The following is a 26,469-nucleotide window of genomic DNA, read 5'->3' as shown; positions in this document are numbered from 1 at the left end:
TGAACTGTCATTCAGACTGACTATCTAACAACCGAAGAACAGAGAACAACTGAGATATTAAAATACATACTCTTCTGAGTTTTATAATGTAGGCCTTGTGTTTTATTAAAATGTATTAATTTATAGGCTATCTCAAAGATGTGCGCAGTGCACCGGGTCATGTTGAGAGGGAAACAAACGCATTTTATTATTAGCCTATTCAGAAATAGTGTAAAAGACCGGTAAATAAAATACAACATTAAAGGTGCTGTAAGCGATGCGACGCGTTTTTTAGGCCAAAAATGTTTTTGTCACATACAGCAAACATCTCCTCACTATCCGCTAGCTGCCTGTCCCCTGAACACACTGTAAAAAAACACGGTCTCTCTAGACACCACAGGCTCCACAAACGGCAACAAAAACAAACTGGGCTCACCCGCACCACGAAACATAATAAACAGAGTTCCAGCCAATCACCGACAAGAAGTATTGGAGGGTGGGGTTTGGGGGGTTAGTGCGCGTGCACGTGAAGGGGGTGTGTGGAGAGAGAGAACAGAGAAGCATGAAGAGGGAAGTTTGAATTATGGCCGACACACGACCAAAGAGACGACGTTCCAATGAACAAATTGCAAAGAAGAGGGACAAGGATAAGGAACGCACGAAGTCCCGAATTCACATCGGAAAAACCTTTAAAGAGCAACTTGCAGGTTAGAAGACCCAACAAGTCAATGTATAGAAAAATAATGTAGGAACTAGGTTTTCTTAAAAAGTTTTTTATAAATACGCTACAGTGGCTTCTGGAGTCGTTTTTGTGAGAAAATTTTACTTCCGCATCTGAAAATGGGCGTGACGGGCGAGAGTCGTGACGTAGCGCGAGTGAGAGCGGTCGATTCAAACAACAGGGAAATATGGATTGCAATGACATTTCGGACGCTGAGGAAATTGTTGACGGACCACAGCCATACAATTATGAGCCTGCTAGGCTGCCAAGAGAGCAGGGACAGGCCAGGATCAATGTTAGACAGAACATATTGGAACTTACAATAACAGAAACTAAGCTTTGATCAGGCGTTTGTCATGCTCATTAATATCCGCCCAGACTAACGTTACGTGATATAACTTAGCGGTTTCTCATCGAGAGACAGAGAGATATTTATTCCTGCTAACATTTTTTGTTCCATAGGTGCTTGTGTGGGAAATGCGAGGCAATGTTTACAGCTGAGGATTCAGTGTTGCAGGGAGGTGGATGCATACTGGGCCTTAGTGGAAAATGCCAAACTTCCATGGTTGCAGTTAGTGTTACTACAGTAAAGCCATGGTGAATGTTGCTGATCTGTGGACACTGGATAGTTCGTTCATTCATTGCACAATGTTTATTCCTGGTTTCCACGTCAGCGCTGTTTGATCCGTTAATAACGGAGAAATGTGAATATTTCTCACTAGATCTCGCAGCGATGTTATTACTTCAGTGGCGAATTCAAATGCTTGATTTACTGGATCTCGCAGTTACAGTGTTGCTTGATCAGGCTCGCGCTGCACTAGTCCAAACTGATAAACGGTCCACACAAACACAATAACGAGTAGCTCAGTTTCGTTCCGCTTACATTACACAAACGACCGAGTGTGCGAGTGTGCGGTGACAGACGCGGCAGTGAAGTCTGCTCTCTTCACCTGAACAAAACGCACCCAAGAACGAAAAGCCTTGTTTTTCCTAGAAGGAAAATGATGGACACGATGTCCTGACAGGCTGGATTTTGTGCAACCAGCACAAACACAATAATTTACCATTATGGCTTCTCTAAAACTCGATCTAAAACTTTCTCTGTCGCTCACTACTGCTCTAACTACTACACCCACAATGAGAGCGCTGGCTGAACGCGAGCTCATATTTACCTCGGCATACGTCATATGACGCGTTACTATAGGGGGAAAGGCGTATTCCAGAGCCTAGCACATTTTCATCAAAATCTCTACAACCAATTAGATTTCATTAGTAATTTCTACATATGTGTTTTTAAAAAACCTCTTCAGACAAAATCAAGTATTAATTCAGTTATAAATTTAACCTGCAAGTTGCTCTTTAAAAGGTGGCGAGAACTCCGCCGGCAGAACGGCTTCCAATCCGACATAACGTAAGTTGCTCTGTTTTTGCAGAACAGGTAAATCCATTTTTCTTTCTAAACTTACGTTCATGTTCGCTAAACCAACACAAGGATGTAATTAGCTAGATCTATGCAGTCAGCGTTAACTTTGGTGAATATACAACATGTATGTTTCTAGCAGCGATCAAATACTATTGTAAATAATCAAGCAAATTCACAGTAGGGCGACAATATGTGTGTATGATTGTTTTCACCCACTGATTGTTATGAATTTGAATGTTCATTTATAGACAATTGACAACTTTGACTAAATTTGTTTACGCCGCCGCCGTTGTTTATGCTCACTGGGAAACGCGAACGTTATCATGCTATTATTGCGTCCTTGTATGGGAGCTATTTATAACCTCAGGTGGCGAGACGATTTTAAGACAATGTTTCTCTTTTTCTGCATTCTGTTCTGCAATATATAAAAGCATTTATCTAACTTGGCGACATTACACATTGAATGAAGTATCAGTAAAACTTAACTTTGTTTGTAGTGACTATTTGGACTTTCCTTTATGTCGGAAGGGAAGGGAGGGGAGGAGGGGAGGGGAGGAGAGGAGGGAGGAGACGGGAGGAGAGGAGGGAGGAGACGGGATGAGGAGGAGGGAGGGTCTAGCTAGCCTCCGTTTTGTTTGACAACAATTCGAATGTCAACAAGAAGTAACGTCTCCCGGGATCGCTTACAGCACCTTTAACATTATAAACACTATTAATACCATATAGGCTTAAATGAATGGTATTCAGAAAAAAACAAGAATGAAAAACAAGTAGCCACGTATAATAAAAATATAGCCTAATAGCTTATAATAATAGCCTATTGTGTCCTTTATTATAAACAACATTTAGTCTATTTTAAACGCCAAGCCTAAACAAATTTATTTGAATCGAAACTGAAACTTTACCGACGTTGGTTTCGCGCATCTCTCATTCAGTCCAAAGATTCCATATTTGCAATGTAACATTTGGATGCTAACTAGTAATGTAAAGAAGGCTTCATACTTCAGTCGAGTCCCAATATACACGTATAGGCTAAATCAGCATCTTCACAGCAAAGGAAAATGAGTTTGGAGTAACAGCAAGTAGGACTGTGCGGCACAGCCTTTATTGTACAACAGACCAATTAAATTAAGCAGAATAACTTTTTATATATTTCGTTGACTGTGTTTTATTTTAATAATGAACAGGCTGCGATGTCAAGTTAGCATGCCAGAAGTGAACTGATAATGATGCGCCGGCGCCATCACTTGGATTTGTTGCTCAGCAGGGGAAATAACTTAATATTTTGTCATTTAATACTCTGTCATTAGAAACAGTAAAATTTATATTTTTAAGTGTACATTCAAAATGGCTACAAAATGTCATGCCTTTGAAAAATAAAGAAAACAACATGATGCGCTGCTTTAGTGCGTCTCAGTCTCCTTGAACATCTTTCTGGCGCACACCAAAAATGAACCAAAATAGAGTGAATAGCCTTCTTTTCAAAGCCAACATTTAGATTATTTGAAGTAAAATGCATTATATAGTCACTTAGGAATAAAACACAGCGTGGTTCATGAAAAAAAAAAAAAATTTGACTTTACAGTTCGGAAAATAGGAAAATAGCAAACCCCTGGCACTTGAGAACTCTGGTCTACACAGAAGAAAGCCCTGTCTAGTCTATTCCCCAGTACGGGTTGTGTCGAGCCATTCGTTCAGTTGATGGAAAAAAGATGAAAAAGTTGCACTAAACGCGTTAAGAATCCGCTCAACGGAGGACTCTTATTCTGCAGTGCAGAACTGAGGAAGAACTGATGACGGGACAGTTTGATCTTCGGCTGACAAATCAGAGGACATTCGTTAGTCTGGTTGTTTGATGAGAAAAAGATTAAATGAAGTTGCAATAAATGCGTTAAGAATCCGCACAACGGAGGACTCTTATTCTGCAGTGCAGAACTGATGACGGGACAGTTTGATCTTCGGCTGACAAATCAGAGGAAATGGGCGTTTAATTCCTGCCCACGTGTAGAAATCGAATATTCAAGCTGTTTATTAATTTTTCTAACTGAGAACGAAAAACGAAAAATCCAGCTGAATTCGTTTATAAAAAAAAAAAGGAACCATTTTCTAATTTTTCTACTTTAAATATTAATTTAAAAAACGACTGAACGAATGATACAGGGATTGTTAATACGATTAGTAAACTAATGAAATTAGTAACAAGTAAAAAGAATTTTAGAATGATAAAGTAGTCATTATTAATCTTCAAATGTATAAATATCCCCATTGTTCATGTTATGTCCTGCAGCCATGGCTTCATCACAGACCATTGAAGTGGCAGCTCTAGGAAGACCTCTGTATCCTGGTATGCTTTATGACTGCCGCAAGGATACCTTCATTCCAGGTGTGTACAGTACCTACTAAAATGCTTTTTATTCTACTTTTCACCCAATGTGAATCAACAATGTGGTAATTTAGAGATTTAAGACACAACTATTAAATTGGTAGTCTTATAGATACAAAATCTGTATGTTGACTTGAACAGTTGCGTCTTCACATGTTAATATTCAACAATATTATTGATCTGCCTGCATTGACACCATTAAATGAGAACTGAACTGAGTTTTTCCAGAGCGGCTATATATATCCAGGGCCGTGCACAGACCTTTTGAGGGGAATGTGTTGAAACTGAAAAAGGGCACCCCCCTCCCTTTTCTTTTATATTAAGATTATTTAGTAAAACTACATAAAAGATAGAAATGGTCATATCTTTATGACAAATTCAATAACACAAAATAATAGTCTCAAAAGCTTTAGATTTATTTACTATTAATAACAACCATAATAATAATAATAATATAGATAATATAAAGGATTAAAGCCCTAAGAAAAACATGTTTTACTACATTTACACATGTGAAGAGGAGCAGAGAGTATAGAATACTAAAAATGAGCTAGATTATTGAATATGTGCATTAACACCCTTGAATTAACCATAATTTAATATTATTGCCATAACGTGACTAAATGATTAAATGCAGCAATCATAAATCAAAGAAGAAATTTCTTGAAAATATGTTACCTAGGTGACGAGGATCATTCAGTCGCTTTATGTAAGTTCCAGTACGAAACAGCGTGGGGGCGCACCTGTGCTTATGATTATCATTTTCCGATGGTTAAAAACAAATTATATGTTGTTGTAACGTATTACTTATCAATATATTGTTAACATTTTACAAAAGTCAAACTCAAATGCAGTTACGGGGTTTTTGACCAGCGAATGTGTGCAAATGTGCACACATGTCCGTCATTAAATGTCCGTCATTAAAATGTTTAGTGTTTTATTAAAACATTAACGTTACATTACATTTTCATCAACAGGTTACAAACTAGTTTGTTGTAGCTGAATGGGTGCTCAGTTTTTCCTATTGTAGCAAAATACATTTGGGAAAAATCTCATTTTATAAAAGATGAAATGCTAGGCTACTGTATGCACAGGTTATTCAAGTGTAGGCTATGTATTGGCTATGACTATATGGAAAATGCTAGACCTCTCTCTCAGGTCCCTCATGTCTCAGTCAGACATCAAATAAATAAAATATGAGCCTTTATAGACATAGTGTTTAGTACTTATTCAAACAACAAGATCTTTGTTTACCCTTGCAAAACTTCGTCCAGCTGCTGTCTGCTGTGTGGCTGCTGCGGAACAGTTCATTCAGTACGATAGAGGGGCGGAGTTATCAGATAGAGGGGGTGGAGTTATCAGATAGAGGGGGTGGAGTTATCAGATAGAGGGGTGGAGTTATCAGAGAGAGGGGGTGGAGTTATCAGGTTTACAGGTTGAGCCCTAACTTGTGCACGTGCCTGTATGTGTATATATATATATATATATATATATATATATATATATATATATATATATATATATATATATATATATATATACTAAATTAACCCTTAATCACTCCTAAAAAAGGACAACACTTAAGGTCTTTAAGGTTGGACAACCTTAAGGTCAAACTTTTAAAGAGCGATTGCATAAGGAAATATACATTTTTTTATATGGAAAACTATATATCATTTTTTTTATTTACTTCTCAACTATGCATTTATGCTGTGTTTTTGTGGAAATTTTGAAGTTTTTTACCTATTTACTGCACAATTACATAACTAGGCCATAAATTGGCTCATGAAAAATGATTTTTTAAAGAAAAAATCACTTAAATGATGATCTTAATTAAATCTAAATAGTTTCTGGACATTGCTCTATGTGTTAGGGATAGAATACTGCCATCTAAAGGTTAGTCAAAAAACTTTATTTCTTATAGGTAAGGAATTAAAGTGCAATGGTCACATGTATCCAATAGAGTGCTATAGAGACTCATTCATTTTCACTTCATTTTTCTTGATGCTTCAACTTCTCCTCTCAGCTTTGATATATATTTTGTGAATATTTATTTAAACATTTTGAAATACATAAAAAATCTGTGGTTTTGTCAGAGTTAGAATTTGTTGTTGTTTTCTAATATATTTTGAATTATCTGCTTTTGCAAATTATTATACATACATTTGAAAAAACATTACAAGTCACCACTATGACATGATTGTAATCACACACTATTTATTTCAGAAAATTATTTATCAACAATTATTTATTTTTTTAGAACAAGAGATTTTAGAACAAGATGAATTTTAAAAGTAAATAAACCAATATAATACAAAACAACAGCACCAATAAACTGTAATGAACAGGAGTGAAGGGTACACAGAACAACTTTTTTTATAAATCACATTTTTTATAAATCACTAATAAACATGTGAAAGAACAAGCAGAGTGCAAAACACTGATAATGGTACTTCATATCATGAACTAAAATCGATGCACATCTGGCAGATGTTGACAGTATGAGCAGTGCAGATGTTCTTCCAGTTTGTGCAGTCCCATCTGAACTTCACGTCTCTGCTGCGTGGACACACCTCACAGCGCTTTCTTTTTGTGGATGGGTGAACTAAAGTCCATGCACATCTTGCAGATGTTGACCGTATGAGCAGGGCAGATGTTCTTCTTGCACTTTGTGCATTGCCTTCCAGACTTCGTGTCTTTGTTCCGTGGACACACCTCACAGCGCTTCCTTTTTAGGATTGAGGTTTGGTGGAAGGTCCTGGAGCTTCCTCTTCACTGTCAGATGAAGGATCTTGAATTTTCTTCAGTATGTTGACTGAGGCTGGTGTGCGAGGCAGGCGTTTTCGGCTCTTCATGTGTGGACTCACGAGAGCTTTTCCAAGTTGTTCAAGAAACAGCCTCCTCTGGAAACACTTTCCTCTCTCCCATGCAGGATTTATTGCTTTCCACACCACAAAAGCATTGATGGCGGACACGTCAATCATGGCTGAGAAAAGAGCCATTGGCCAACGAGCTGTTCTCCTCTTGCAGCTGTAGGTTGCAATCATCTGCAATATCACAAAGACACATAGATTAGTACATTCGCTGACAAAAGAAATGCATTATAAATTTAGCAAATTATGCATATGAATACCAAATATGGAAATACCTTGTCAATGGTGTCAACTCCTCCTTTACAATGATTGTAATCCAAGATTACTTGAGGCTTCTTGTCCTCCCTGTCGCATATTATCGCCTCCTTGTGGCAGGTGCTCATTAGCAACACATTTTTGCCTTTTTTGGGACAATAAGATACAAGGCAATGTGTGTCACTGAAGGCAAAGAGAGAAGAAAAGCGATCTCTGCCTTTTGTTGAGAGAAGAGCAGGTGGAAGCTCAGGCTTGTTTTTTCTTATTGTCCCAACCATTGTTAGCTGTTTTTTTAGCAGCTCCTGTCCAAGGGCATGTGACGTAAAAAAATTGTCACACGTTATTGTGTGTCCCTGAAGACCAGCGGTCAAGTCGAGGACGACGCGCATACCCTGGTTTTTTTCAGGCTTTCCATCCAGAGGCTTCCCTGTGTATACCTGCATATTCCAGGCATAACTGCTTGTGGAATCACATGCAGCCCAGATCTTGATTCCGTACCTCGCAGGTTTGTTGGGAATGTACTGCTTGAAAGCACATCTTCCTCTGAATGGAATCAAGCACTCATCTACAGTAACATCTGGGCCTGGGTTATACATCAGAGGGAGACGCTCAACCCACAGATCCCAGATGTCACGTATTGCAGCCAGCTTGTCCGTCTCACGTCGACCTGTTCTTGTGTCCTTGTTGTCAAAACGGATAATTCTTGTCAATGCTGTGAATTTTTTCAGGGACATGACGGCACGAAAAATTGAACGACCAGTTTCAGCATCCCACAAGCTTGTCAAGGCCTCATTGTGTGAGCGATAAACACCGGCAAGAAGGATCAATCCAAAAAAAGCTTCCAACTCTGTCCAATCTACATCCTTCCAGCTGTCACCATACACTCTCTTGCCTTCCAAATTAGTAATTTCAATCAAGATGTTCTGGATAGACGTTGGAAAAAATAATAAAAAGGCAGACTTTATGTCATCGACGCGAGAGCATGCGTACCTGGTCGGTCCTGGTGTTAGTTTGATGATTCTTGATGCTGAAGCTCTTCCTGGCCTCTGTAGAGGTGGAGTAGAATTCCAGACAATGTTTCCATTTTTTGACAAATATATTTCGTCTGCAAGGCCTTCCTCCTGATAATCCTCCTCTTCAGATTCCTGGTAATCTTCTTGAAACTCTGTTTCATCTTCTGTGTCAGTGGTAAAGTCCTCAGGATTATCTGGGTCAGCGTTCTCCAGGTGTTCTTCATTATCACTTTCATCCAGTATGAAATCCAGGGTCTCCTCAAGACTGTACCTTTTGGCCATAGTGCTGTCACAGAATGAGCTGTGTGCGGGAACCAGACTGCCACTTTTATAGTCTAACTGGGATGTTTTCAAAATACTGCTGCAGCTCTTTCATCTAACTGTAAACTTTCTCAGAGTGCAAAAGTTCAGCTGCATTTCATCTTTCTTGTATCTGCCCTTTCCCTCTCTTTCTCTCTCTCTATCTGTGTGTGTGTGTGTGTGTGTGTGTGTGTGTGTGTGTGGGAACAAGCTTGTTCCATGTTGCATATTGACATTTTTCAGATTTATGCCAGTTTAGGTGATTTTATTTGCCAATTTCTATAAAAATGCTCTCTGTTGCAGTGGCATACGTGTGTGTGTGTGTGTGTGTTTGTGTGTGTGTGTGTGTGTGTGTGTGTGTGTGTGTGTGTGTATGAGATAGAACGTTTGTTCCACTTTGGGTTTATGCTCTAGGACCAGACCCTGATTTAAATGTAATTTTTTTTAGATTGATGCCAGTTTTGTTCATTTTATTTGCCAATTTCTGTAAAAATGCTCTCTGTTGCAGTCACATACATGTGTGTGTGTGTGTGTGTGTGTGTGTGTGTGTGTGTGTGTGTGTGTGTGTGTGTGTGTGTGTGTGTGTGTGTGTGTGTGTGTGTGTGTGTATGAGATACAACGTTCGTTCTACTTTTTATTTATGCTCTAGGACCAGACCTTGGTTTATTTGTAGAAATTTTCAGATTTATAATGGATTTACTTTTATTTTTTTGACAAACAAAATTTAAAAAAGTAATTTTTTGCATTTTCCCATTCATTTTCAATGTGGGGTCATTTTGACCCCAAAGACCTTAAAAGGTTTTTTTTTTTTTACACACCTTTAGAACAACCAAATCAAGCCCAGTTTTTTTGTGCATGTTTAGATAGATTATTTAGGAAAAGTCACCGAGTTTCATGCCCCTTAGATGAAGGTAACACTTTAAAAAAATGAAGGAAAAGTCCATTGGGGTCATTTTGACCCCAAAGAGTGATTAAGGGTTATTAAAAATTTAACTAAATGAATAACTTTCTTTACAACAAAAATGAACCAGCTGGACGATGGTGCTATTTTCTTCTAGAAACAAACTTTGTTGCATTATTTTCCTGTTATAACTGTAAAGCTGCTTTGAAACAATATGTACTATAAAAAGTGCTGTAGAAATAAAGGCAACTTGACTTGACTGTTAAAGCCATTTCTTTCAGGTATCACTCTGTGGGATAAGAGGTCACTGAATGAAGATTTGGACACCCGTCCACAGCCCAAGACAGATGTGAAGTTCAGTAGTTCCGACTCTCTCTCCAGTAAGTCCAGTCTCTTGGATGTGAGTGATTCCCTGAAGGCCAGCTTCTTGGGAGGGCTGGTGGAGGTGGGAGGATCTGCCAAGTTCCTGCGTGACACCAAATCCTCAAACCAACAGTCCAGAGTTACAATGAATTACAGTGAAACCACAAGATTTGAACAGCTCACTATGAGCCATCTGGGTCAGATCACCTACCCTCAGGTCTTTGACCAGAAAACTGCAACTCATGTGATCACAGGTGTACTGTACGGAGCTCAGGCCGTCATGGTGTTTGATCGGACATTTACAGAAGAGGAAGAAAAGAAGGAGATTGAGGGAGAACTAAACGTCATGGTCAAGAACATCCCTAGATTTTCTATTGAGAGACAAGGAGCTTTACAAATGACAGATGGTCATAAGAATATGGCTGAGAGCATCACCTGCACATTTTATGGTGACGTCCACCTTGATCAGAACCCCACCACTTTCATGGAGGCCCTAGAGGTGTACAAGAAGCTCCCCACTATACTGAAGGAGAATCCAGATAATGCAGTTCCAATAAAAGTCTGGCTCTATCCTCTTTCTCTACTGGATACAAAAGCAGCTCAGTTGGAGAGAGAAATCACCACACGTCTGGTTTCCAACATTGAAGATATAATAGGGGACATGGGAAAAGTAGAGAGGACATGCAACGACTTCTCCAGAAAAACTCTGGTAAATGTTTTCAAAGACATCAAAGATAGGCTCCGTTTATTTCAGGGCTCTCTTAACATTTACAAAACGGTGCTCCTGAAAGAAGTGGCCAAGGTCTTGCCTGCTATTCGAGGAGGAGAGATGGAGCAAGATTCATTGGAAGACATCCTGAAGATCCACTACAGCTCCCCCTTTAATGCTGGCATGCTTAACCAGTGGTTAGATCATGCAACGGCTGAACTTAACATCTTGAGTTCTCACACCGAGATACTGAAGGGAATCAATACTGAAGACTCAAACCGTCTCAACACCATCCTCTTTAATCCTAATATTGATGTTGTGGTGTGCTTGACCTTCACATCTCTGAAATATGAAGACCCATATCTTTCAACCTTGAAGAAGTTTCTGGAATCTGATGAGTTTAAAGAGCTTGATGTGGGAATGAAACACAATTATAGCACGTTAGTATCAGAAGAGTGGCACAACAATCCTGGTGTCAGCTCAAAGATGAGAAAGAACTTATCTCTTTTCAGAAGTTTTTCAGAGGCTAATAAAGATGAAAAGAGATATCGATTCATTATTTCTGCCATCTCCGATCCCTCCAGTCCAGGCTCCTCTATCTATCTGTATGAAACAGGGAATCTGACAGACACACAGTTCCAGCCCGTGTCGAAGCCTCCTCCACCAGAAGTGATGAAGGTCCTGGAGCGCGGTGTGACCCTGAAACTGAAGAAGTCCCCAACTGGAGAAACTGTGCAGTTCAGAGTGGAGTACCAGCAGGAGAAAGCAGATTCTGGCACTGAGGAACAGTGGATGATCATAAACACAGCTGATGAAGACTTTACTCTGACTGGATTGGAGTCTGGAAAGCAGTACTCGATCAGCTACAGGATAGTGGGTAAAGTGGGAGTGAGTGAAGCCAGTGACACCATCGGCCCCATACAGTCTTCAGGTGAGTGTCATATGCACTTTTCTTTCCATTAATCTATCAAAAAAAAAAATATATATATATATAGTGCTGGGGTAATTAATCGTGATGTGTCGTATTAATCGTATGTGTGTGTATGGTGTATAATGATTTTGTATATATAAATACACAGACATGCATGTTTATTTTTAAGAAATATTTGCATGTTTATACTGTATATATACATGTATATAGGCCTATATATGATCCGAAGTAACTAGTAACTAGCTACTTGAGTAGTTTTTTCATTGGATACTTTTTTACTCTTACTCAAGTAACTATTAAGATCATTACTTTTACTTTGAGTAAATATTTCTATAAGTACTTGTACTTTTACTTGAGTACAGTTTTTGGATACTCTACCCACCTCTGATAAACTGTAATGGCGGACCACTCTTAGCTGGGACGCATTGCTTAGCTTCTTTGACAAGCTATCCAACACAGAGAAACTTAAATTGTACCTTTTTTGAGGTGGATGAGACGGGATTCCAGCAGATAGGTACAGGGGCGGACTGGGACCAAAAAATGGCCCTGGACTTTCTGGCCATTAATGTGCAGAATAATTTTTAACACCACTTATAGCATAAAAATATAACAAAATACAAGAAATGAGAAATGAACAGAAATGCTATTTAAACATTTATTTTAATTAACGCAACATATATTAGGTAACATTTGTAAAACAAAGGGAAACAAACAGAAGAACATACAACATTATTATATAAATCTATTAAGACTACTTCTGGGAGCAGGTCAGCAGTTTTATGAGGAGGAGGAGATAGCTTGTGTATGTGCACATTTGAAAGAGAGATGAGAGAATTCCTGTGAAGGAGACAAAAACAGATTAGGGATTATTATCTGTAATAAATATTTGTTAGTGTGAAGTAAAGTGTAAAGCAAGTAGCCAAGACAACATAGAAATATGGTTAAAACAGGGCTTATTGTACACACATCTGAAAATGACTACCTTCTTTTCCTTTTAATTAGGTGAGCAATTTCCGTAGTTGCTCACTTCTCTCAGCAATGCCATCTATGATCTGATCACTATCCAAGGCCATTAAAACATCTCTTTCTGAGGCCATGAGCATGAAAGCTTCTAGATGCTGTTGTGTGAGAGAGCTCCTGACCCTACTCTTTATGAATTTAAGAGTGGAGAAGCTTCGTTCGCAAGCCACCTGGGTGACTGACAGTGTAAGTAAGAACTTGTAAGCAAGTCCCAAAATGGGGTATGCATTGGTCAATAGGTTGAATTGACTAAGAATACGGTAACAACACACTGGACAGCTCTTGCAAGATGAACAGCTCTTGTTCACAATCTCCACCCCATCGTCTCCTTCAGGTACATCCTCTGTTGTCCTGATAGTGTATTCATCAAATGTTGATCTTTTCAATCTAGGCCACTGTTCAGCCAGACTTGAGAGCTCACTTTGTAAATTGGTCACTGTTGCTGTACTGTCAAACTTAAGCAAGCATTTGCTTAGTTCTTGAAGTGCGGTCTGTGGAAGATCGCTGGTGCTGGCCAAAATCTGGTCAAAATTCTTAGGGTCCAGAAGAGCCAAGTCAGCATACAAAGTGCCATTACTCAGAAATCGTTGATGAAGGCTCTCAATAACTGTATCCATAATCAAATTATGGTTTCTCAATTCTATATGCACTCTCTGCATCAGTAAAAGTTTCATGTTCAGCCATCTCTCCAAACCTAGTTTTCTTCCTCCGTATCCTTTTTGATGGCAGAGTGCCCTGCAACTCCAGGTCTGTTTCTGCATCCCACTCCAGTGTCTTCCTGTTGGCCCACTGAACAAATGTGTCTGCAGCTGCTTTGACACTCTCAAAATCTCGTGCCACTTTTTTCAGCTGTTCCTCTGAGGAGACAATCATACGATGGGCAGAAAGGATATCTATGCCACTTGTCTGCAGATATTTAGACACTGGAGAGGTTACATCAAATATTCTCAGGAATATCTGGGCTGTGAGGATAGTCTCATATTTCAGAAGACCTTCGATGAAGCCTTTTGCCCTTATCCGTGCATTTGTGTTGAAATTTGTCTGGTCTTTTATGGCTGAAAGTGTGAAGAGAAGAGCTACATACATTCCACTCTCTGGCTTACCAAAATCTCCAAATACCTTCCGTAACATGCTGTCTTTGGACCACCACCTTGTTTCTCCAATGGGGGCGAGGTGTTTGTGTTTTGGGTCTTTGCTTTCGTTCTCCCAGATTCTCATCCTCTGGTATGATTCTCGAAGGAAAACAGCAGTGTCATTCAAAAGGGAAAAAAGTGATCCACTTCCCAACACACTCTCTGTAGTGTCTGCCAATACCAGGTTCAACACATGAAAATAGCACCATACGTGTACCTGATTAGGAGATTTTGCAGAAAGCAAGGCACTGAAGCCCTTATACTTCCCCTGCATACTAGCAGCTCCATCAGTAGAGTTGCTAATGAAACAGCTCAAGTCTAGCTTCATCCTTTCCAGTACATCAGTCAACACCTGGACAAAGTATTGCCCTGTGGATGCCTCACATTTCACCACTGCAACAAGCCTCTCGTGGATGTTGTTATCAGTGACATATCTGACAATAACAGAACACTGGTCTTGTGTTGTAATGTCCTGTGTTGTATCAATCTGCACAGAAAACATACCTGCTTTCTTAATTTGTCTGGCCAGGGTGGCTTGCATCGTCTGGTGAATGGTGGTAATGACGTTATTGACAGTAGTTTTGGACAACAATGTGATGTGAGCACCTCTTCCCCCTCTTGACACAGACTTGTGGAGTGCTTGGCTTTTCTTTATATAATCAACAAGATGCTCATTCATACAAATGTCATATTTCCCCAACAGGATTATCATCTCTAAAAAGTTGTTATGGTCAAGACTGCTATCATCAAGGGTGTATGCTGCTTCAGACTTTGTGCCTCTGTAACTCAGCCCTCTTTTGCCAACGACTTTAATAACATCAATGATTCGTTCTAGCACTTGCCTTCTCCTGCGTACTTGTTCTCTGTGAGCTGATAACTGACTCCCCATAAGCAGACCCTCAATGTTACTTTTGGAGACCCTCAGAAAATATGCCTCAGCATAATCTCTGTGCATTTTGCTCTTCTCATGCTCTTCTATTCTTTGATGAACATGCTTCCAATCTAGTTCTTTTCAAGAATGTGTTGACATGTAGTCCCCGGGAGGCGTAATCAGCGGGATTGAGTTTTGTGCCTATATACTTCCATTGGGAGACATCTGACGCAATTCTGATGACATTAACACGGTTTGCCACAAAGGTTAGATCTTCTGCTTTAATTCCGGATGTACCTTAGAACAGTCTATCTGTCCAAAACAGAGACATTTCCAATTCCATATGCAACTCCTCAGAGAGCTTCTTGTCCATTCATACGGCCAAAACTGCAGCAGTGAGGTCCATTCGTGGTGTTGTCATCAGTTTTAAGGGAGCAACTCGGCCTTTCCCATTATAAAGGTGACGTGGACCTTGTTGCTGCTAGTCAGCCTAAGATAGGTAACTGTTCCATACCCAAGGTCACTCGAATCACAGAAGTGGAGCATCTGTGCTGTTTTGACATCTCCAAAGTTGTTTGGTGCAAAATATAGGTTGACCTTGAACTCCCACCATTGCTTCCAGGCTTGAGCGTGGACCTCTGGCAATTCTTCATCCCATCCAATGTTCTGCTTGCATAACTCTTGCAAGATGTGTTTTGCCGGAAAGGTGAGAGGTGCAAGGAATCCAAGGGGGTCATATATAGAACCATGGAAAGAATCCCACGTCTGGTGCATGGACGCTCCTTTATGGTCACCTGGAATGTGAAAGTGTCTTCCTTAACACACCATTGCACACCGAGAGCTCTTTCAACTGGCAAATCTCGTCAAGGTCGAGATTCTTTATGTCCTTGGCCCTCTCAGTCCAAGACAGCTCTGTTATTACTAATCCATTTGGTCAACTTAACCCTCTGGGGTCTGAGGTGTTTTCTGGGTCCTGGAGGTGTTCTGACATGCTCTGACATTTGTGCTTATTTCTGTTACTTGTGACATTTTCATGGCTAAAGTCTGATTACACTGTATTCAGCACAAACTCTGCTACAATAATATATCAGCAGCATGTATGTAAAAGTTTGTAGTTTTGAGATAATGACATTTATGCGTGGTTTGTGAAAAAAAAAAAATATTGTCACTGAAATAAGGTCATGAAACCCCTACTGATTATTTTTTCACAAGACTTTAGAAAATTGTATCACGTAGCCTAGAATATTTGCTCCAAAACTATGTGAAAATCATCCTGACTGCTCATTCAGAGAAGACAATTTATTGATTTAAAATTTCTAAGACGTGTTTTGTGTGAGAAAGCTTTATGTGAAAGGGGCGTGATCACCTCATTAATATGTAAGCTTTTCACACCTGAGAAAGACAAAGACGCTCCCTAATGGCCCTATTTTAGGAGCTATCAGGCCCTATCATCCTGAGCAACCTTGCACAAAGAATGAGGAGATTTAAAAAAGAATGGCTTTTTGATTGTTTGGATTTATTTACAACACAACATAATCCAAATATACACAACAAATGACAAAAAAGCACACTATTGAAAACAATCATCCAAAGACAGAGACCTTTGTGCCATTCCTAAAAACATTGTACATACCTTTCATTTCCAAGGTGTTTGATTTTCACTTTACCATGTTCATGTACAGAGACTAATGTGAATGTTGAAGTCAGCAGGACTCAGTGGCATCTGGTCCCTGAAAGAAAAAAAAAGTGAACATACTTAGCCTGACGTCGTCATACTCAGATTCTAGTAAGAATGTGAGTCTGATACTGTTCCACTGAATTTTGATTATGGGGCGTTTCAACCGAACCAGGAAGGAAAATGCCTCTGCACTCAATTGGATAGTCAACGACTCTGCCTACAACCAATCAGAGCAACAAAGTGACGTAGGTTTTTCATTCATGTTTCCGATCTACAAATGCCTTGATCGCGGTTCTCTGTTCCTCTTTTAAAATGAATCTGCTGTCGATATCATCTAACACAGTCGCGATGGCGGAATCTACACATAATGTTTTATAAACAAAGTTCGAGAGTAGCACGTTCAAATAATCAATCCAATCAACTTGTCATCAAACAATGACCGTCTATGTTCTACACAGTCTACACTATCAGCATGAGAGGAAGCATAATATTTATTCACTCAGTCAACTCACCTAACATTCCTTGACAGTTTTCAGCATCCCTCCACTCACTCTCGGCTTGTTCTTCCACAGCCTGGAATACGGGGGGAGTACTTTGGGTTCGGGCCGAATACCGAGCCCGGAACCTCTCCTCGGACAGCATGCCAAATATGCATTTATTCTATCTGACTTATTTGTAAGTGTGAACTCGTGAAATAACAATTCTCCAGCGGCAGTCATCTTTGTTGTAAACGAATTCAACCTAAGCGCTCGTTGGTGACGTGGATGATTACGTTACGTTGCTCATCTGTCCATCATCGTATAAAGCCCGCCCTGACAATTTGATTGGTCCGAACAATTTTTGTTCGGGCATAATAGCTCCTCAACGGAGCGAGTCCAGACCGAACTTCCCGACCTAAAATTTTTGTGGGCGGGGCTAAGTTCGGCTGGCATCCAGGCTAGAACATACTGATATCAAGAGTAACTATTGGGAATATAGTTCTAAAATTGATTGGGAATAAATTTTTGATTTTTTTTGGTTAAAATTGCTTTTTAAAATTCACAGAATATACACAAACACAAATGTTTCCAACAATATATAATATAATGAACACCAGGTTTGTTGTGCCTTGTAAGCATAGGCTATGTGCAGTGTTGCATAAAATAATAATAACAATAACCTATAGCAGCATATAAATCTTCCAAAAGATTTCAGTAACAGCTACGCTAGATAAAAATATATTGATTATCATATGTTATTTCAAATGTTTTCATTCGTTATGATGATATGAAATGAGATAATAGTAAAAACATGAAGCCTTTGTTTGGTGCGTTTTGCTTTTCAAACGCGATCGTTTCAAACGCGATCGCAATACATTCAAAACCAGAGCTCGCTCCAGAATATGAAACATTATGGTTACCATATTATTATTATCTACGTTTGAGCAGATATCCACAAACACAGTAACAGTAAACACGGGTCCAAATATTATAATATTCACCATATATCTAGCAACAGTTCAACTGCAATGTGAAGTTTATGCAACAATAACATGAACTAATAATTAAGAATTTCTTACCTTACATCTTTCTTGTCTTCAAATCGCGTTCTTCTTCTTCTGAGGTAAATCCAATGTAAGCTCACGGCACGTCTTTCAAATTCGACGAAAAGCAGAGACTTGTGAAGTTGGTGCTTTGTTTCTTAGGTAATGAGCGCGTTCGCGTTCCATGTGGAGATTTGCATGTGAATTTCTTTTGCGCGCGTGGGCGTGGTCAAATTAAAAATAATTAGCAAGCGCGTGAGAAGCTGGACATCTTGTTGGTTTTATACAAATTACTTAAACAGACAATATTTGTTTTCAGTTTGAATCCGATCATTTAAAAGTACACACTTAAATGTTTATAAAGGTATATGGCTCATAAATGTGTGACAAGTATTCGCTGAGTTTTGTTTCAGTTTATAGACGTGCTCAAGAAAAAAAAGTTCACCGCAACGGAGAGGCAGAACGCACACCCTGTTTATTTTCTTTATTTTACAAAAGCACAATGGTTTGATTTGATTGTAAGTGGACACATACAAAAGTAGAAATATCACAGATTCTTTTTTCATATTTCTTTTTTCTGTATGACCATAAATGACGGAGAAATTTAAGTTTATTGTGCTACTATGTGAAGAAAATCCAGCAAAACGCGCCGGCGCGTTTGTTGACCTCAGAGGGTTAAAGCCTCCAGTTGCACAGATTAATTTCAGCTCTTTACAAAGTCTAATGGCATGGCCCTCTGTGTCCACCGCCTTCAACAAATCATCCACATAGAAGTTGTTCTTGACTGTGCTAGTTGCATCAGCTGAGAAGCACCCCTTGTTATCCTCAGCTGTCCTCTTTAAAGCATAGCTTGCACAGCTAGATGTTGGGCCAAAAAGATGTACGATCATCCTGTACTCTTTCAGTGGCTGACTAACGTCCCCAGTTGGCCACCAAAGGAAGCGCAAGAAGTGCACATGATGAGATGGGACCTTTACTTGATAGTACATTTTCTCCACATCAGCCATGATAGCGACGTTGTCAAGACAAAAACAAACTAAGACCCCAATTAAAGGAGTCATAACCTAGTATTACCTTGGATACCCACGCTCTATTATAGTCTTTCAGGCCCTTCTAAAAAAGAAAAGTGGAAAAAAAGTGGGAAAAAAATAAACTCCTCTGACCCTTATTTCTGAAGGCATTATTGTCTCGCGAGATCTGATGCGATATTTTGGCTGTCGTGGACGGTCATTGTAATAATGCAAATGAGGGGCGTGTTTATTGGTGGCAGGAAGGAGGGGGGTTGACACCGCAGGTAACGCTTCAGCATATCATTCCAAAATGACATCATGGCGCAAGTTGTGAATGAACGCGACCTGCCTTGCTCAGTTAGCGCAACTTTAAATGTGACTGCAATCTCAGTCATTTGTTGTTTGCAAAGTAGCAGCCATTCCCCATGTTTACCTCGAAGCTAATACTCCCGCTAGCATACAATAGCCGCATTAGCAGTTAGCTGCTGTTTGTTATACACAGTAGAGCAATAAAAACACAGCCTTACAGTTTCAATTGCAGGCAAGTCTCTGATTGTTGGAATGGCCCCTTTTTCCAAACGGAGCTTCGATGCCAACTTCGCCTGATATTGGCCCAAATTTGTGAAGGATTCCGACGTAAAATGTTTAGCACAGACACCTAAGCCAGTGGGAAGGGTTGTAGGAACCGCGTCATTAAAAATGAATTTAATCCACTGGTCCCTGATAGCTTGGTCTGTTCTTGGGAGAGAAAAAACATTTCCATGTTGATTCTGGCAGTCAACAACAGAGCAACTCACGTGTGCACCACGTTTCTGCATCTTTCACGGTCGAGTGCGTACTTCGAATCGGAATTCAGTAATGGCGGCGCTCGACTGAATATGAGGGGGAGAGGGGCAGGGCGGGCTTCCTGCAGCATAGGTCTGCGGTGTCCATATATGGTATATCCATATTACGTGAAATTAACATCACGTATTTGAGTGCGCGTGCACGTGGGCTGGTTGACGAACCCAGGGGTAAACAAACGCTTCACTTTTAAATATCGGCTTCCCGGCCAGTGTATAATCGTTAGGCAATAATAACATACATTTTTTCTCGTGGAAAAGTGAAAATTACAGGTCATGACTCCTTTAAGCTGTTTGTAAGATTGTAGGACCTTGAATGAGTTCAGTGTTCAGTGAGGCACCCTGATAAGCTGCAGAGCAGTCAAATACCACACGCAAGCTCCCCTTCTTTGGGTGAAACACACCATGGTGTGTAATATACCACACTTTTCCATTTTCCTGCATCAACTGGTCTTGGGGTACAAGTTCAGCATGTCCGCATGATAGGACCATTTCCATAAATGCCCTATATTCATTATTAAAGTCACTATTCCTTTGAAACTTTCCTTTTAAAGACAATGCTCATTGCTCTTCCATGTGACGGTTGTTTGGCATCATATGATTATCCTTCTTGAATGGCAAAGGCAATTGATAATGTCCAGCCACTATTTCAACAGAGCCGTCCATTATCTGCATGAATGTGTGGTCTTCCACCGAAATTTGTTTATTTTCCTCAAAACTCTTTTCTGGGAAATCATGGCTGTATTGATGAATCAAAAGTTCACTCAGGTTATCAACAGAAATCCGATGTGCATGAACATATTTTTGACCTTGCTTGTTGATGCATGCTTCCTCAGTATAGAGAAGTCCATTCACCACCCAACCTAGCAGTGTTTTAACAGCAAAGGGTCCATCAATTTGGGTGCATTAATCCCAATCAGAAGGTCAATCCCAGCATTAACCCTCTGGGGACCAAGCTGTTTTTGGGGCCCTTGAGATGTTCTGACATGCTCTGACATTTGTGCTTTTTTCAGTTATTTATAAACATGTTAATGGCAAAGGTGTAAATTCACTCTATATAGCACAAACAGGCCTACCATAATATGCGAGCAACATGTATGTAGATGTTTGTATTTTTGAGAGAATAATGTTTATGCGTGGTTATTTAAAAAAATAAAAATGAAAGTTGCTGAAATAAGACCACAAAACTCATACAAAATATGTGCCCACAAGACTTTTGACTAATGGATGTTTTCTCTTCGAGTTCTAGCTTCAAAATTATGTGAAAATAGTCTTGCTTTATCGTTCACAAAAAAAAATACATTGATTTAAATGGTGTAAAACAGGTTTTGCTTGGAAAGCCAATATGCGAGGGGGAGGAGTAGTTTACACCTTAGATTACCCAGTCCCACCCACTCTGCATAATGACTCTGCATAATTAGCCATTCATTCAGGTGTGACACTGACTGAGCCACAATGCAAGGACAAAATAGCCTATATATTTAGAAGACTTATATTGACCATTTAAGATTTTGCTTACATCTATCTTGTAAATATGTTTTGCTATTTTATTAAAAAGGTTACAATTACAACAATAATTACAATTTCAGCAATATTTCTGCAAAAAAAGTACTCTTTCTTTGTAAAAAAAAAAAAAAAAAGATTATAGGCCTACATTTTATCATATGTATTCATTAGTTTGAATATAGCCAACATTGGAACATCTTAGTCTATGACTTTATTTTTGACAAAATAGTATTTTATATATATGAGCAGAAAATTCATTCATATTTAGGCTAAACAGTCTTTACAAATATGTACCCTTCATTCATCTCACAGAAACGCGATTCATATTTAGGCTAAACAGTCTTTACAAATATGTACCCTTCATTCATCTCACAGAAACGCGATTCATATTTAGGGTAAACAGTCTTTACAAATATGTACCCTTCATTCATCTCACAGAAACGCGATTCATATTTAGGCTAAACAGTCTTTACAAATATGTACCCTTCATTCATCTCACAGAAACGCGATTCATATTTAGGGTAAACAGTCTTTACAAATATGTACCCTTCATTCATCTCACAGAAACGCGATTCATATTTAGGCTAAACAGTCTTTACAAATATGTACCCTTCATTCATCTCACAGAAACGCGATTCATATTATAGAAACGCGATTCATCTTTTTGTTTACATAGGCCTACACTAACGTTATAACGTTATTCCACATTAACACTTGAGAAAGGATAACTTAGCCTACCTCACTCCTCAGCGGGATCTGCTCCTCATATCAGCACGGAAAATTTTCTCCATAAGGTAGGCTATATTATGCCTCTTTGTTTACAGTTGATGTGGGGGCGTTTCACAGACTGAAATGGTTCTCAGAATTTGCGTTTGAATAGCACGCGCTCTCCGGGGCGTGGTCAAATTACTGTGAATCATCTCGTAATGAGCTCGACTGGAGTCGCTCTCTTTTTATACAGATTACAGAAGCTGATAATATTTGTTTTTTATATAAATTACTTCATTTAAAAGCTGCGATCTCAAGCTTTATGCCCGTGGGTCTGTTTCCCTGTTTGACTGAATTTTCGCGGAGTTATAGATCATTTTCGAACACGTTTCAAATGGGAGTTTACTGACAGAGAGAAGGCAGAAATAGCATCATGTTAGTTTTTCTTTATTTGTCAAAAAGCAAAACACTTTATTTTTATTGTGAGTATACAGAAAAAAAATAGCAACTGAACAGGATCGATTGATGTATTACACGAAAATGAAAGATCAAAATTAACAGAGCATTTTGTGTTTATTTTTCATTGCTAAAAAAAAAAACGAGCAAACCGCGCGGGCGCGTTTTTGGTCCCCAGAGGGTTAATGTTGGGAATATCAACATCTTGAAGATAAGGCCATTTTCAAATATCTTCTCGTCTGGGGATATGTTCCCTGTTGACTGGAATTTCTTGCTGAGTGTAAACTTCAGATAATTTTATGAATTCCTTTCACACTTCCAGGGCTACACACTTCCAGGCCCTTGACTACCAGGCTGTTAACAGATTTATTTTGCCCCATAGTGCGCAGAAGTATTTGTTGATGTTTCCCATTAGCATTCAAGTTCCTCCTAAGTTGTTCTGTGCAAAATGTTGCGGAACTCTCTGGGTCAAGGAAAGCGTATGTCTGAACTACATGATTTGAATTATTCATTTTGATTTGAAACTGGTATTATTGCAAGTGTACGTTTATCACTACAATCAAGTGCCTCTGTTTTCAGTGAAACCAACCCGCTGCTCACTGTTTTTTTGTCTGAAGGACCTGCATTACTCTGCTCTTTCGTTACATTTTGAGGTATATGCAAGATAGTGGGATGTACTTTTGAACAAATTGAACAGGTTTGTCTATTTTTGCAGTGTATCCTCATGTATCCTTTAGCAAGACAACCAAAGCAGACACCTTTAGTCTTTAGCAGCTCAACTCGTGTGTTGTGAGACTTCTTCATCAGCTCTTGACATGACACAATCTCATGCTCACCATTACAGGCAGGACAGAGTTTTGATGAACTGTTTTTGGGCACATTGGATACTTGCATTGTGCTCTCTGTGTTGTTCTTTGGCGCAACTGCTACTGTTGTGGCGAAACTTCTCCCTCTGCTCTTCTCCATGGAACTCATTGGTCAAGTCAAGTTTATTTATATAGCGCTTTTCACAACATAGGTTGTATCAAAGCAGCTTCACAGTATTAAATTAAAACAATACATCAATGTTTGTTTCTAGTGGAACGTCCACTAGAACGTCCATTGGCTTGCTACTGTTAGCGGATGTTTTTGGTAACCTTCTGTTTGAGGAGCCGTCTTGGAGGTTACCAAAGACTGGGTCTTGTAGAATCCTGGCCTGCCTTTCCAGGAAGAGGACAAGATCGGCAAACGTGGCTCTTGCTCCTGTTCGTTCCCTGATGTCAAAAGCATGTGATCTCCATTTTTCTTTCACTTTGTAAGGCACCTTGGAGATTAGAAGCCTCAGGTTTAATGGAAGGTTCAGCTCATCCATGTACCTTAAGGTACGCATTACATTACAGCATCCACGGAGAAAAGCAGCATAACTGTACAGAGCTTCTCCATTGTCTGATGGGATATTATTCCAATTTAAGGCTTTATCCATATAAGCATTAGTATTTTTAAATTCATCTCCAAAATGAAGTTCCAATAGCCGTTTTGCCTCTGCATACCCTCTATCTGCATCCATATGAAGGCAACTTCTGACCAGCTCCTTACGTTGGCCAGAGGTGTATTGTTCAAGGTAATACAGTCTGTCTTGGCTATTGCTGGTGTTTTTCTCAATACAGTGTTCGAATGCCTGCATAAATGGTCTGAAGTTCAGAGGTTCACCGTTAAACATGGGTAGGTGCCTAGTTGGAAGTAAAGTCATTTTCTGTTGCTGTGCAATAATATCAGCAACAGCACCCAGGTTGCTGGTATCTGAGCTTAAAGGAGAACTTGGTAACTTTTTTAACGTAATAAAACTGTCTAGAAATCATTTGGATGGTTAAACAACCTGTTCTGGTGATATTGGTGACTTTCCCCGCTCCCCCCAGCGTTCCCAGGCGGAAAACCAACCTTGCAACTTGGGGACTACCGTCCCGGCAAGATAGAAATTGGAAGTCTCGTGAGAAGCGAGAACGAGAATGAGAACAAGCGCGAAACACAAATTGCTTTACGGCAATTCGACATAAACACACATGTATGATGTATTACCAGATTACCCACCTCGGTAGACATAGCTCCACACAATACAGTTGGCTTGCTCCGATCAAAACAAACGCACATGAGCAGCGGTAGAGAAGGGGAGGAGGGGCCGCAAGTGAGTTTTTTACGACCGTGTTGTGAAATATACACCCTCCCACAGCTGTAGGGGGAGCTCGTGGGGAAAACATGCGACAACAAAAGGGAAAATCAGCGAAGAAGTGAGTAGAGTTCGCTAGAGTTACCGAGTTCTCCTTTAAAGGTGCATGTGGAAAGGAAGTACCTGCAGCTGCTTGATTGGTCGGATTAAATTGTAAGGTCTGAACAGGCCTTTGTGACCTGCGGTCTTGTATCCTGTGTTAAAACCTTTTGCAATGGTGTTTTGGGAACAGTAAAGATTCTGGCATATTCCACTGGTGAGGGATCTGGATGAACATGTTCCTTGATTCTGTCATAATTGCTCTCCAGATACACATTTATGCCATCTCCTGGCAATTCTGAAACTTCTGTCGATGAGTTTAGAGTTCATAGATTCAGCATCAATGCTCTGTAACACTCACACTTTTGCATTAGCTGCAGCCAACTCTGTTTCAAGTTCAACTCTTACCATTGCATTTTGCACTTTAATTCTTTCCATTTCCAAGGCGTGTTTTTTCTTCAGTCCTTCAGTACGTTGCAATAGAGCTGCTTTTTCAGCTTCAGCTTTTAAACGTGCGGAAGACACTGACAACGATTTTGAAGCAACACTGGCACCAGAACGTGAAGGTTCTACTTTACTGGCACGTGCTGCCACAATGGATATACTGTCCAGAGGAGACACCAGAGTTTGGGATTCATAGCTTTGAGCACTCTTCCACATTTCTACCTCATTCAAAAATGTTTCAAAGGTTTGCATCTTTGGTTGGTACCAATCATCATTGTCACTTTTCTTTTCTTTTCCTCTTCCTCATACAGCACTTGCACAGATTGATGCACATCTTTAAAATTCGTCCAGTGCCACATGGAGCTGTTCAATGCCTGTGTCAGTGGCTTCAATATCTCCTTTTAATAATTCCTTTAATTCATTTCATTCTACGTGTACACACGGCAAGTTTTCCTCTGCGCGTTGCACAAAGCTCTTTAAGTTTTAGCTTTTTTGAGAACAACAACAAAAAGAAAAATGTTATTTTATTTTTCCTTTTAAAAAATTTAACACAGCACAGTTATCTTCAACTCAGTTCATTCTCATCTGGCTTCATTTAAGCTTATATATGCATGAACAAAAATCATGGTCCGCTCCAGTAGCAAATCCAGTAACAAACAATAATGCACTCCAATAGTGAACTTGAAAAGGTAAATTCTCAAAAGATCCAAAACTTCGTCTACTCCAAAGTATCAAAAACGCTTCAATAACAGTCATACAAATGCTTCCATGGGTTCCAAACAATTCGATTGTGAAGCAGCGTAAACGATTGCAAAGTTCTTTACTTAGTTGTAATGGCGGACCACTCTTAGCTGGGACGTATTGCTTAGCTTCTTTGACAAGCTATCCAACACAGAGAAACTTAAATTGTACCTTTTTTTGAGGTGGATGAGACAAGATTCCAGCAGATAGGTAAACAGGGGAGGTAAGCAGAGCAAGGCAGGCAGCAGGCAGGTAAGTAGGTTGGTAGTAGCAGACAAAGCATGGACTCCAGTAATCCAACAAACGATTGGTAAGTGGTTGAAGAATGGTGGTTAAAAAAGGCACAACTTAATATCAAAAATAATGTCCAAATAGTGTTCAATAGTGATTCAAATAATTCAGTATCGATTCTATAGCGATGTAAAGAACTGAATGCTTAATACAT

At 39.5% G+C, this 26,469-nt stretch overlaps 1 protein-coding gene across 1 annotated transcript in view; it reads left to right on the top strand.

Annotated features, from left to right (window-relative positions):
- Positions 1-4,425: 4,425 nt before the first annotated feature.
- Positions 4,426-26,469, top strand: part of LOC311289942 (stonustoxin subunit alpha-like) — a 35,879-nt gene continuing 13,835 nt past the window's right edge. The window contains exons 1-2 of the mRNA XM_084408223.1: positions 4,426-4,506; positions 10,130-11,851. Coding sequence (XP_084264349.1) covers positions 4,470-4,506; positions 10,130-11,851 — 1,759 coding nt within the window. The 5' untranslated portion in view covers positions 4,426-4,469. The remainder of the gene's footprint in view (positions 4,507-10,129; positions 11,852-26,469) is intronic.

The sequence above is a fragment of the Rutilus rutilus genome, assembly GCF_951802725.1.
Source record: "Rutilus rutilus genome assembly, chromosome: 4".
Classification (NCBI taxonomy): domain Eukaryota; kingdom Metazoa; phylum Chordata; class Actinopteri; order Cypriniformes; family Leuciscidae; genus Rutilus; species Rutilus rutilus.
Note: the sequence above shows the minus strand (reverse complement) of the source record. Positions and strands in the feature narration are given on the sequence as shown.